The following is a 13724-nucleotide window of genomic DNA, read 5'->3' as shown; positions in this document are numbered from 1 at the left end:
CTCCAATTAAACTGCTTTTAGGCATGCCCTGTCATATTAGTTCTCATCAATACAGTTCTTTCAGGATTGCTGTACATTCATTGTCTAGTAAAATGACGTGCATGCCCTTGTTGGCATTTCTTTTAAAGTCAAGCTATGTTTTGGTAAGACTTGTATCGTGGTTGTCTGTGCTCTATTTGCAAATAGCAGCAAAGTGGCCAGTAGTGCTTTTCTTTACCACAGCTGCTATCCTAAACCTCTTCTTTCACTTCCAGTGTTTGATGGCTTAGGTGATCTCCTTATGCCAACTATGGTCCCTTCTGGTCAGTCTATAGTACCTTCAGCCACACCAACAGTCACCCCTTCAGCAGCAAGCAAAGGCCTTGGAAGTGATCTTGATTCATCTCTTGCAAACTTAGTAGGCAGTAAGTGGCAAGTTTTTGTTTTAAGTGGTATGGTGTACAGCTGCATTATTTGTTTGTGGGGCCAAATACTTGTCCATTTTAGCTTTCTTCTTCCGGTGCCCTCCTGTTTCCCTGTGGAGATCAGGGAGGCTTTGGTCAGGAATAAGGCCTGATTCAGATAGCCTGTATTCTAGGGTCCTAACTTGTCCTTTGTGCCAGAATCTGAGAAAACTAATGGGATCTGTTTGGTAAGTACGACTTGTAACATATGAATATGCCAGGTACATTCGGGGCCAGTCAGATTCACTAATGGATCTGCCCCTGTGTAATAAAAGGATGGTATGATATTGGCCAAAGCATTTGGTAGCAGAGTAGAATTTAACATTGAACAGAAATAAAGCTAGTGGAGACAGATAATTGACTTTTTGCTTAGTGCGAATAGAGTAGCAATGGGATGAGTTGTACACAATAGCCAAGAAACAGATCTTCTCTTGGATAGTGACCTTGCCAAAAATTGTTCTTGAAATGCTAAACAAAAACCAGCTTCTTGCCTGTAGCAGGAAGAGTGCTAGAGTCTTTATAACTAGAGATCAGTAGCACTAGCCCCCATACAAACCTCATGTTCACATCGGTCCACCTAGTCTGACATAATAATACTGAAGTTGTGCTGTTGAAGTTGTCCTAAAGAAGGCATAGGTCTGGTCAGTACCTTGATGCTGTCTAAATAAAGATGGTGAAAACTTTATTTTGCTATTATATGTAAGCAATGAAATGTGAACTATTACTTTGACATGCTTTAATTTACTAAACATGGCTTCTTTTTTCTCCTTTTTTCTTTTTTTCAGATCTTGGAATTTCTGGTACCACTTCAAAAAAGTAAGTGTAGCTTTGTTTTTTGTTTTTTTGTTTTTTTAAGATTTTCAACTCTGCTTTATCATCTTATATATCCGTCAGTGTTTTTAAGAATCAATTAACTGGACCTGTGCCACTATGCTCTTTTTTTTTTTTTTTTTTTTTTTTTTTTTTGCAAAAAAACAGATTCAGAAAAATTCTGGAAAAGTATTCTAGTCATTATTTTTATACAGGCTCACTGAATAATGAAAGAGAGTTCTTCTTGACACAGCTTTTAAACTTGCCAGTTTTAACCCGAGTCTTAYATGTCTGTAAATCACTGCCATCATTTTGGAAGGTTGGTTCCCAGACAACATAAAATGAAATAATAGTCCAGATGATATTGCATAGCTCTCCTGAGTTAACTAGGCTAATAGTAATAGTTCAGTTTATCTCTTTATGGCTTTTTATGTGCTTATCATGTAGGTATTGGAATACTTCTAAAATAGAAAAGAAGTTCGTTCCATGCAACRAAAAAGTCTTTCTTTTAATATTTACACTATTATATGTCTTTTTGAATGTATCTTCTTAATCTGATTGCTTACTTCAGCACTGAGTCCTCCTCTGTGTACAAGACCTGTTTATGATGTGTGCACTTCAAAATGTATTGTGTGTCTGTGGAGGTGATAGGAGGGATATGTGTAAACACATCCTGAASTTTATCTCCAAAACTTACCTTTCTTCAGTCTCCTTTGTTCAAATGGTTTAGCTTACTCATGATAGAGTAGCCTCTAGCAAAACCTGGTTTGGAAACACCCTTTTTATTTTGTGAATGATTTGTTTCTCTCGTATGTGTGAACTTTTTTCAGACTGAATGCTTTCCTCCTTCAGCTGTCTGAACAAGATTTCCAGCAATGAAGTGTGCGTTCAAAGACTGCTAGCAGGCAGCTCTACTGCCTGGTCCCAGTAGGATAGGCTGTAGCAGCCCTTCTTCCTACTTTGCAAGGGTATATGCAATAATATATTACCTTCAGTCAATGCTAAGCAAACCTTCTGCTTTATTCTCACCGCAAAGGCCATAACCATGTAACTGGCTTCAGTGTAGAGTGTAGTAGTGTCTACAGCTAATAATCCTTGAAACTGAGTGGTACTAAAAGTATATCTTTCTGTTAATAACTTAAACTGTATATACCATAAACTAATGTACTTGCAGGCTTAATGTTAATGTGCACTGCAATTGGTTTTCATTTTCACTGTGAAGACAGGTAAAGAATAGCTCCATCTCTGATGCTCTCTATTAGGGGAGACCTTCAGTGGAATGCTGGAGAGAAAAAATTAACAGGAGGAGCCAACTGGCAGCCGAAAGTAGCACCTGCAACATGGTCGACTGGTGGTGTCCCAAGTGGTCCATTGGTAGGTAGTTCATTCAGAYCAATATTGAAACCTCACTATTTTCTGAGACCATGAAAGCATACACATATTTGCTGCTGTGTCCATTTCTGCTAAAGAGTTTGCTTTTGTGTATGTGATTGTTTCAAGTCAAATTTTTAAGACCAGATCTGCAGCTGGCATAACTAAATCACTGAGTTCAGGTCAACGAAAATACAGTAGCCTACATATCAGGGTTTGACTCTACATGTACACTTACTATCTGTGGATATTAAGAAAGAAAAGCATGTAGCTAGCAGTATAGGTCTTTGATCAGGTCCAGGTAGACTGTCCAGAAACAAAGGTAGTTATATGAAGCTGAAGTGCTGGGGTGAGAGAAAACAGTTTTTCTCAGGCTTGTTCCTCATTCAACCTTTCCTGAACACAGTAGATCAAAAGAGCACACAGTCATTCAGGCTAATGAGATGATTGGGTATTAGATTAGAAAAGTGTTGTTTGTTTAGCCCAGCAAAACAGTCTTTTGGAAAGGGGTTAAGATTGTCCTATAAAATACATCAGAAGGCCCTGATTAGGGGGAAAGAAGGGAGTTAAATTGAGCTTAAAATATAAATTTGGCACAAGAAAAAGCTGATCATGGGTAAGCTGCAATAGTAATATGAAGAAAGCTCATACCTCATAAAAGTAGCAAGGTCCTTGAACAGCCTTTGTTTGAAAAATAAATAAATAAAAGCTGGGGGAGGGGGGGTGGCAGAGAGAGGGGAGGGAGACTGTCAAGAGGGAGCAGACCAGTTCAGTTCCCTRCTACCACAACTGAACATTAATAGAACTTTAAGCATGGTCCAACTTATTTCTTAATCTTATGGTAGATATACAAATTCACTGAACGTGATACTTTATTGAATGTATTAGTTGTAATGTCAACATTTTTTCTTAATAGAAAGGTTGGGCAATACTGTACTATGTAAGTGAATTTTTTGTTCTCTTATTATACTTACTTACTAAACACAAAGATACTAACAGCACCTCACCTGCTTTGCGGTTATTACAGCTGGCTAAAAACTAGCTAGAAACTACCTAGTATGGCTGTTTTCAGATGTCTGTCCAGCAGCACTCTCAGGCAACGTATTGAATGTGACAGTACATAGTGATTAACCATTTCTATGCTATAAGTTTGAAAATAATGGCTTCAGAATATCTCTGCTCTGCTTCAATATGAAGGATCTGGTGACCTGTACTGTGCAGACTTTCTAACTTCTGTAACACTGATTCAATCTGGTAGTGGTTTTGCCATCTGTGTAACTAGCCTTTCTGGAAAGCTGGGTGGAGGGATAGCATTTCATGAAACATGGATGCTATGTTTTTCTTCTAAATCCATGCACTTAAGACTTTTTGAAACCCAAGAATAGAACAGCCACAGGAAAAAACAAAAATGGAGACTGCAGTGAAGCATTTCTTCACATCACTGCTGAAGTCTGAATTTGAGCCACTTAAGCTTTGGTCACTTCTTCCCTTCCTCGTGACCCTTCTCACCTTCTGGATTAAAAGCAGAGCAGAATTTCATGAGATCCTGTCTCCTCAAGTGACCCTAGTATCTTGAAGCAAAAGCAGATTCAGTTCATGGGGCCGTTTTTTTGGCATCTGCCTAACTGAGTTTGGAACTAAGACTTTTTCCTTTGGCTGCAGTCAGATCAGTTTGGGATGCTCATCTGATGTCACTAACTCAGGTCTTTTCATTTCTTGCTTTCCATATCTGAGTGTCCAGATGTTAGTTTTAATATGGGGACAAATGAAAATGCTACCCGTTAAGCTTTGACTGGTAAAGAGATTCATAATAATTGGTCAGAATCTGTAGGGTGCATGCCGTCCAGTAAATCTGGAACAGGCTATCTTGAATAGTTTCATGAATCCGAAGAAACTGGCCTATTTTAGCCTAGAAGCAGGGACCAAACAAGGACACTAAATGCAACGTTCACAGCAGTGGACTCTGTAGTGAGTCCTTAGTGCATATCTCCAGAGGTGCGCTCTCCCTTGAAGTGAAAAGTATAACTATTCACCAAGCATGAATGGGATATAAGTGACTCCGGGTAAACAGTAAGGAGTTTAAGGCTCAGGCAAGACCTTACAACTTCTGCAACTGCTTGAGAAATTGTGCCAGTATACTTGTTCAGGACACACAATAGCAGTAATGAGGTTTTTAAGGATTTCCAAATGGTAGTAGGATTATTTTCTTGAGTGCTTCCTGCCTCTCTTTAGAGCTGTTAGAGTTTAAATACTGTTTGCATTGAATATGCTTCTGTGAAAGGGAGAGACTTCAGTGCTTTCAAGGCCATAAGAAGACTCTGCGCATGGGAAATGACAGACAAGGGACCCAAAAGGCATGATGTATAAGTCCTACTAGATAAGTGGCGTAGCCATGTTCAAAGACGGTACATTTTTACCTGTGTGCTGTATGTCCAGTCAGACTACTAAACTAACACTTCTGTCTTCCTCCGTCATAGTGAAAGATCATTTTTCTTCTGTTATGTTACTTGAATGAAAATCCATTGTGTAAGAAGTTAAGATGAGCTTAACTCTCTTTGACTAAAGCACGTCATGGTTGTAACCATGACTTAAGTGTGTGAATGAGGTATAGTTAAATGAATGTGACTGCATAAAAATACTAATTAATTTCTATTGTAAACTAATTACTACAGCGATTATTTCCCTTAATTAACTTTACATTCTGCTTAAGCTAGACATAATTCTATACCTCTTAGTAAAATACAATGCTATAAGCGCAATAGCATGTTGACTATCAGTTGTAAAGTCAGTAAGCTCTGTTATACTACTCTATAGAAGGAGGAAAAAAGTATTTTGGTCTCATTTTGAGTTGTATTCTGCAAATGGACTCCATTCATGAAGAGAACTGAATCTGTTACCCTAGCTTTCTTCTGACAAAATAAACTGAGCATTAGTCCAAACAGTCATTCAGCTGTCTCRTTCTGCAGAAGCATTGTGATTTTGAGGTTAGGTATTGCCTACTACCTAACAATGCTACTTCCTAGAACAGCTTTGAAACTGTTAGAGACACCTTGTGGTTTTCAAATAGTTGATGTTATAAAAATTCTGGCATTTTATTTAGACAGGAACTGTGCCTCCAGCAAGTGCTGTTCCTGCCACAGGAGGTACTCCACCTGTTGCACAGCCAGGAGCAGCATTTGGGATGGTGAGTTATCTTTCTTATACTGTTCTCCCTTCTTCATCTGGAAACCTACTCATATTGATTTTAATTTGCAGCCCCCAGCAGGAGCAGGTGTACCCATGATGCCCCAGCAGCCAGTTATGTATGGGCAGCCTATGATGAGGCCACCATTCGGAGCTGGCCCTGGTGTACAGGTAAGTGTTACCGTTAGATGCATGTTTTACTGCTCTCCATTTCCCTAGAAAGTGACTTTTGTATTCAATATCTCAGTTTGATTCTAGCTGTAGATCTGCAAGTGAAATTTCTTATGGTACCAGCTATCACCAAGGAAAATGTCAGTCAAGTGAAAAGCCAGTATGTTGAAGTGGTTTTGATTTTGGTGACAAGCTCAGTGAGAACTTTACTGTGTTTTGGTGACATTCTCTGTTCTGCCTGACCTCTGATAGGTCACATCAACCACCTTGAATTTTTTCAATTGCCTTATATGAGACCAGTAAAAGAGTAGGTTTGAAAAGTCTCTCACATCTAACTACTTCTAAGATCTGTTTTGCAGGGGGATTTGTGGAAAGCTCGAAGTGGAGCTATTTGGCATTCCTATTCTGTCCAGAGCCTGTCAGCATTTACTAGAGTTGCACTCTGCATCTCCCCTCACAGTCCACTGAGATGATTCTCTGGAAAACCCACCTTCTGCTTATGAATGAGCTAAGATCTTAAGTTCTTGGATGACAGCTGTTTCTCAGAAAATGCAGGTTTAACCATATTAGGCTAGTAGCTTGCTGGCTTTATTTCAAAATAACTGCATTCAAGTATGAATTACTATAATGTATGTAATACTGCAGTGTTCAGGGTGCACACACTTCACTGTAATGTGCCATTTTAAATACTACCGAGTGGGATTTCTTTCTTCTAACCTATTCTAATGTGGAGGAAGGGAAATACACATTAGTCTTAATCCTCAATCACTATGTTCTTCTGTAAGCTGTAGCTAGATGGCACAGCTTCATTTTCCATGTATTTRAAGTATATTTATCTAGTCTGACTTTATGACAATCACATGTGTAGACCCAAAGGAGACACAATTTTGGCTACTTACAACAGCAGGTTTGCTAAAGCAAGCCTGTTTTTAAAGAACTAGCATACTAATTAAAAACTCAGGGCTGGTTGTCTGAATTGTTYGGCAGATGTAGAATCTTTAGCATAAATTTCTGTGCGTAAGAATCCTCTAGTAGTTGCTTTGTACAGTGAGTTTCCTGTTCATTACATGAGGAAGTTTTTGCTTAGCAGCAATTCTRAGTAAGCCTAGCCTATTTTATGCTTGACCGGCATACATAGAAGCTACCTCTGGATAGCATTCTGCAGGTTTGCATGTAGTGATGCTTCAAAGCAAGACAAATTAGTCTGAAAAGATCATTGTCATTCAAGAAGTAGAAAATGGTAAAGGACTGCAGAGTAGTCTCCAGCTACCAACACAAAATAGTAAACTTCTGTAGTATTAGCACATTGCGTATGCCACTTAGCCAACTGTCTGTCTACTGTCTGGTTCACATCATTCAGCTCAGCACGACTGCCTACCTACCATGTTGCTGCATTGAAGAGTACAATCACAGCAGACTTCCAAGTAGTATCTGAGCCTTCCTGCCTCAAATGCTCAACTTGGCAAGAATTGTGTAGCACCTGATTAAGGACATTTGCACTAAATGGATTTAAAAAAAAAAAGGCAATTCAGGCTAATCTTTAAGAGCAGATTGTGGTGACTATTTGATCATCCTGGTCATCACACAATAAGCTAATAACCAGGAAACTAGCTATTAGTTTATAATAGCTCTGAATAGGAAAGGCATAGAAAATGCCTCTAGAGGGAGGGGCAGAAAATGCTTGCCTGTAGTATCCTGCTTCTGCACAAGTCAGAAGTCCTTCTTGACTTTGAAATAATGGGAGCCATGGCTCTTAAATCTGCTTCATAACACCCAAAACCAATCCGCCTCCCATTTTTGCAAACATTAAGTGAGATGACCAAACTCTGTAGCAAGCTATACTCCTTAAGTGAGGAAACACATTCCCATTTAAGTATCTTTGAGTTTGCTTTGTAGAAATGGCAAGGACTTGAAACTTTTAAGTAAGAAGTTGGGTTGTAGATGTTAGAGCTCTGCATTTCGTATGTGGATACTTGGTTTTACTTTTCCTCACAACTTAAATGGGCTTTTCATTTCAGAGAGTATCGAGAATAGTGTTATGGAAGATGCAAAGAAACAGTTTTTTTTCTTGGAGAAGCAGGTAGTCATCAAGGTGCCAGGGCTACATATTAAATACCTAAATGAGCATGAGATCTCTAGTGCCCTGAGTAAGGCGAGGGTAAGGACAGGAAGGGGGAAATATATTTGAGTCCATAGTGAAAGGAGTTGCACGGAACTTGAAAAATGGTCACTTTCTACTGATTTTTTTTTTTTTTTTTTTGTACCTAAACAAGGTGGAATGAAATGTAATGTAGTCAAGTCTGCAGTACAGTCTTTTTTTTTTTTTTCCTCATTACCAATATAGAACAACTTACATTTAATTGCCAATGGCAGGGATTCTCAGATGTACTCTACAGCAGGCACATTGCTTGTTTTTAACCTTGATAATCAGCATCTAACCGTTGCTTAACTTCTTTCTGGGTTAATGATTCTAACACCTTTCTGTCTTACAAGGAGAGAGTGATTTAAAGCTACACGAACTAGAATACTTGGTGTCTGAATCCTTGTCCATTATATCAGGCAAACATTGTGAACTCTGTAGTAGGGATGGAGTTTAGGCAATGCTTGAGCAAAATGGCAACATGCTGAACTTAACAGACAACTTACAACTTTGTGTGCTTGCAATGCACTTGCGTGCGTACCTGCTACACTTACCTAATGCTTGTGTATCCTTGTCTGCTTTCTTTTTTCTGCCTTCCTGGCTGGCGTCTGTTAGCTTTCTCCAAGCCCAACTCCTGCTACTCAGAGTCCCAAGAAACCTCCAACAAAGGACCCATTAGCAGATCTTAACATCAAGGATTTCTTGTAAACAATAAGGTATTCTGTGACTGTCTGACTAAGCATGTTGCACTGTAATACATATCTGGCACACAGATATTGATTAGTCCAGTAGCTTAAATGTTAAATATATTAAAAAAATGAAAATATCTGACAGAATTGTCGCTTCAGAGATGGGCAGAAACATGCACTACTAATGTGATGCCTTAAACAGAAAGCTGAATTGCCTATCTGCCATTTTATTTTAACCTGAAAGCTTGACTTTGGCTACTCTTTGGCCTAAAGTGACTGACCAGGTAAGTTATCTTGGATCTGTAATTTCAGGTTTGCCTTGTTTCTGCTCAACCCGAGGGTTCATGGTTTTTTTTTTCTTTCCCTGAAACCAATATTGAAGCAAGTAGAATCATAATATATTACAAATACTGGGGGAAAACCATATTGAAAAGCCACGTTCCACCTTATTCCAAGCAGCTGTATATTGTTCATGAGAGCTTTCTTTAAATTGTGATAGATCATAAACAGTAATCCAGTCTTCTGTATGTGGAAACAGATTTTGTATGATAGGTGTATGGAGCATGGAGAGGTTAAAAGAGAAAAACTTACTTTTCCTGAGCATCAAGGGAAGGTTACTTGCATCTCTTATTGCTTCCAGTCTCATGTCCTCTCCAACCTTACAATTCTCAAGACACTGTTTTTCTGAATGCTGAGGCATGAAATGCTGCTGAGCAATGCCATGGTAGAACAATGGGGAAGAGCAGGGAAGGAATAAATAAAATGAAAAATGGAGAAGAATCAAAAAAGGAGTACTGTAGAACGTATTGGGGGTGGGGGAAGCAGAAACATTACCATGAGGGTTTGGAGAAGAGCTTGAGGAGGGCTAGGCAGAAATGTCAGATTGAACACTTCAGCCAATTAAAAAATAAATAAAAATAAAATTGCAGAAGAAAGATAGGCATTTAAAGCTAAGAGTAGAACAACTTGCCAGGTGAGGAGAGGACAATAATCATGTATCCTTAAGAGCTTCTTTGCAAGTCCCCTTTCTTTGTACCTGTAGCTTAAAATTAAGACCTGTTCTAAGCTTCTTCTACCCTAGAGTTAGCAGCAGTGGATGGGATCATGCTAATCTTAGTAGACACCACCCAGTTCCATTTTTCCCCTTCCAAATCTCAGTGTGGGGGAACTGAACCTAGGGCTTTGTGGAAACTTCCAGGAGTGGAGATGCACTTCCGTTGCTGGAACTCACTGCTTTCAGTTCGGATTCATGGTAGGCAGAATCATAACTGTCTGTGGGAAGACTGCTGCTTCGGGAATAATTCATAACTGCTTTGAGGTCTAAAGCGAAGAGAATGTTTGGTTCTTTTCCTCACTTTTTCTAGGAGTTGTTTTATCTGATTTCATATTCTGGTTTTCATCTAATGCTTTTCTGTTTTCACAGCTGCAGTTTTTCTGGCGGAATAGTAAAAACGTGAGTTTGGAGTCTACAAATTGATGCTCAAAGTTTCAAATGTGAGCCACCAGTACCAAACCCAGCGCTTATTCAGACTTTCTCTTTACTCCTGAAACGTGTAGCACAGCTGTGAAAGTGAACATTAGGAATGTGTACTACCTTAGCTGTTATCCCTACTCTCTCTAAATTTGTGTACTTGGGTTATTTGTGTTTTACAATTTAAACAATGGATGTATGTTTCTGATGCCTTCTAGTGCTTTTCTGAACCTATCCCATGGGGGAAGATTATGCAGCTGTTGTTTGGTGAGCCATTTGGAGCAATGTCTGTGTTTTTTTGAAGGTTTCAATGTATATAACTTTTCGAGGACACCTAAAATTTTCCTAAGACTCAATTTCTCCTTTATCTGTTACAAAATATAGTGTGATAATACCAGATAGTAAGGAAAGCACTTATGAAATTGTGTGGAATACACTTTTTTTCAGTCACAGGAGTCTCAATTGTCGTGAAAAAATGTTTTATTTTTGTGGCATTGTATATGTTAAGATAATTTAAAGTAATATAAAGGTAAACTTCCATAGCATACTTTTCAATTATTTACCAAGAATGAAAAATCATAGCTCAAAGAATACCATATTTATTGCTGGTTTTATTTTAAAATATATTTTAATTATTTAAGTTCTTTTCTTTTAAAATTGGCATATTTATCAATTCTTGCTAAATGCACTGAAAATAAGTAAAGGGTCAGTTTCTCTCCATGTAGTCGAAAAAAGCAACCATAGTTGTGCTGGCATTAAGGGATTTCAAATATGAGAGCACTCTTTGGTATATCTGTAGTCAAAACATTACAGGTGGTGTTATTCATCTCTGTTTAGTTCTTATGTACATCTCTTAATTTAGTGCTACCTGCGTATGCCTTAGGCTAGTGTTTTATCCATTTCCTCAAATGCGCTGTGAGTAGCTTTTGTACTATTGGTGATGAGATTTAATTCTGATCCAGGGAACCGTGCCCTTTACTGTACATAATGTGTTTCTTTAATTTTTAGTTTGTTCTCATACTGTTTCTGCTGATGGCTTGGCTTAAGATCTTGACTCTTAAATGAGGTCACTGTTGATCAGTGTTACAAGTGGCTTGGCAGTTCTCTGTAAAAGCATATTGGGTTGGAAAGATGTTCACCTCAAGTCTTTCAAATTAACTATTTAATCAGTGTATGGTACCATTAAAAGTGGTTGTATCTGAATTTGCTGTGGGGATAACATACACCGTAATGGGAAAGTTCTATAAAAAGCTAATTTCAAAATGGCTCTTCTTTGTATTTCAGTTCAAAAAACAAAAAAACAAAAACCCCAGTGCATGTGTGCCCTCTGAGATGCAATAAACACCTTGATGAAAGTAAATGTCTTGTTGCTGGTTTCATGATCATTCGGATGCTGAGTACAATAATACGCTTTGAAAGGGGTGGGAGGGGTGGAGTTTATAGGTCCTAACACTAAGGTTGCTGAGTCTGCTGCAACCTTTTTTTGCTGGTCTTTGAGCAGTGCAGGAAAGAATCATGCAAAGTCAAACTAAGCACGAAGCCACAAGCAAGTGAAGTAGAGGGAATGAGAGGAGAATTCTCTAATGTGGCCTATAATACCTCATAAGGTCTCATTAAAGCTACTGCTCTCCTTAATCAGAGTAGTATTGGATTAGTTATAGTTGTGAAAGAGCTTACAGTACTCATCCTGATTTCTTTTCTCTCAGAGATTGTTGTTGAGAGCTAGGACAGCTAAGTTCCTATAGGAATTGCATATGCTCAGGTTCATCTTATGACAGCATGAAGAGAGGAGAAGATGCTTCATCCATTTTAGATAATTTAAAGTCTTTCTGATGCTAGAGGACTACAAAAGACCTTGAATTCATAAAAGTGAAGTGGTGAAGCAGTGATGCACACCAAGGGCTGCTTTGAAGCACTGCATAAACTACRAAGTACTGAAACTGGATCACTCTGGTAAGCTTTGAATTTTGAATTGAACCAGTAGGGGAGTGCCATTGCTTAGGAGTGGTGTGGTGGGTTTTTTTATTTTGTGTTGTTTTGTTTTTTTATTTGCTGCTACACTAATATTTTGAATCTATCATGTTTGGCTTTTGAAAAGTTGATTTTATACACATTTAGCCTTGGGATGAGTGCCCTATTGAGCCAGACTGTTCTGGGTTAGAAACCTGTATGTCTAAGCTGAAGCTTTCTCAGCAGATTTCTGTGGTTTTGTTTCTCACTATTTAGGGGCACTAAGACCTGATCAAGTTCTTAAATGCACACCCAGAAGGGATCACAGTGTTCTCAGGCTCTGTTTAGTCAGTCCTATTTTGTTCTTCTTTATTTTGTGCTATGTTAAATGAATGCAGGGATCACTAAACATATCCCCATCTTGTACATGCTTTCTCACTCAAAGTTATGTTGAGAGCACTTTCAGAGGACAGTCATAACCAAACACTGTTTGCAAGAGTGCAGTCAGACCAGTTCACTAGTGTTTTGTTCTAATTAAGATGATGCAGAACTGAAGCACTTAGTAGCTAATTGATGCTTGCTACAACAAACTTCAGTGTTTTACACAGGATACAGTGTTACATGTTTCAAGGGAAAAAACCTCAGTGTGAGAGCTTTCTCTTTGTCAGGTATGCTTCTTCCCATGTGGCAGTTGCCTTTCTGTATCTGCTTCTTTGAGGTCTGCAACCCCTGGTTGTAGAAAGGAATAGCTCTCATTCTTGTCAGTCTTGTGGAGATCTCATGGCATGGAGCTTTGTACGGGTGTGTAGTGCATATGGCGTTTGACATGTTGTGAGGAAATGAAAGCCTGGAGAGTGGAAGAGCAAGGTGCTTTTGCACCATGGGAAGTAAAAACGGTGCATTTCTCCTGTACGCTGTGTAAGGCTAAACAAAAATGACTCTTGTWCCTTCCATCAGAAAAAGAGTTATAAAATCTGGCTTGCAAGGAAAACTAGTGGTTGTCTCTTGGCATGTAGATTAGAACATGTTCTTGTTATCATCTGTGTTTCATCATCCAACTATGAATGCATCTGTGTCTTACTATGGCTAAACACTTCTCAGTACAAGCTATAGAAAAAAGCGAGGGAGGGAGGGGAGGGCTCCCATCTGTGGGAGAAAGTGGGTTTCTCCTTCCTGTGTGCTTTTTTGCAAGGGGAGGATAGGTTTCAACCAGCTGATCCAAACCTTTCTGAGCTCTTGCTGCTCTGCTTTGCTGTGCACCTCTGGTCACACAAGCATCTTGCAGCTGTGCCTTAGGGGGTAGCAAAGAGCTGGAGAACATCAACTCAGTTTACCATAGAGGCTTGAACAAAAGGGAAAACTTTTGTTTTTCTTCATAGCTGATTCATCTTTTGAAAGTTTGGGGTTAACAGTGTCTCTTCTCTTCCCCATTAATTCATCAATCATTTTAATTGGTTGAGTAGGAAAACTGGTTTGCTTTGCAAATGCAATTGAAG

General features: G+C 38.8%; 1 protein-coding gene across 4 annotated transcripts in view; it reads left to right on the top strand.

Annotated features, from left to right (window-relative positions):
- Positions 1 to 8826, top strand: part of SNAP91 (synaptosome associated protein 91) — a 71238-nt gene extending 62412 nt beyond the window's left edge. For 3 of the 4 annotated variants that reach the window (XM_026080249.1, XM_026080248.1, XM_026080245.1), the window contains 6 exons: positions 255 to 404; positions 1229 to 1259; positions 2516 to 2627; positions 5725 to 5808; positions 5880 to 5978; positions 8734 to 8826. In XM_026080249.1, coding sequence (XP_025936034.1) covers positions 255 to 404; positions 1229 to 1259; positions 2516 to 2627; positions 5725 to 5808; positions 5880 to 5978; positions 8734 to 8826 — 569 coding nt within the window. The remainder of the gene's footprint in view (positions 1 to 254; positions 405 to 1228; positions 1260 to 2515; positions 2628 to 5724; positions 5809 to 5879; positions 5979 to 8733) is intronic. The other variant, XM_026080246.1, reaches the window with a different exon arrangement.
- The last annotated feature ends 4898 nt before the right edge of the window (positions 8827 to 13724 follow it).

This window comes from Apteryx rowi, unplaced genomic scaffold, assembly GCF_003343035.1.
Source record: "Apteryx rowi isolate R43461 unplaced genomic scaffold, aptRow1 scaffold_512, whole genome shotgun sequence".
NCBI classification, from domain to species: domain Eukaryota; kingdom Metazoa; phylum Chordata; class Aves; order Apterygiformes; family Apterygidae; genus Apteryx; species Apteryx rowi.
The sequence above is the reverse complement of the archived record's forward strand: the minus strand, read 5'-3'. Positions and strand labels throughout refer to the sequence as shown.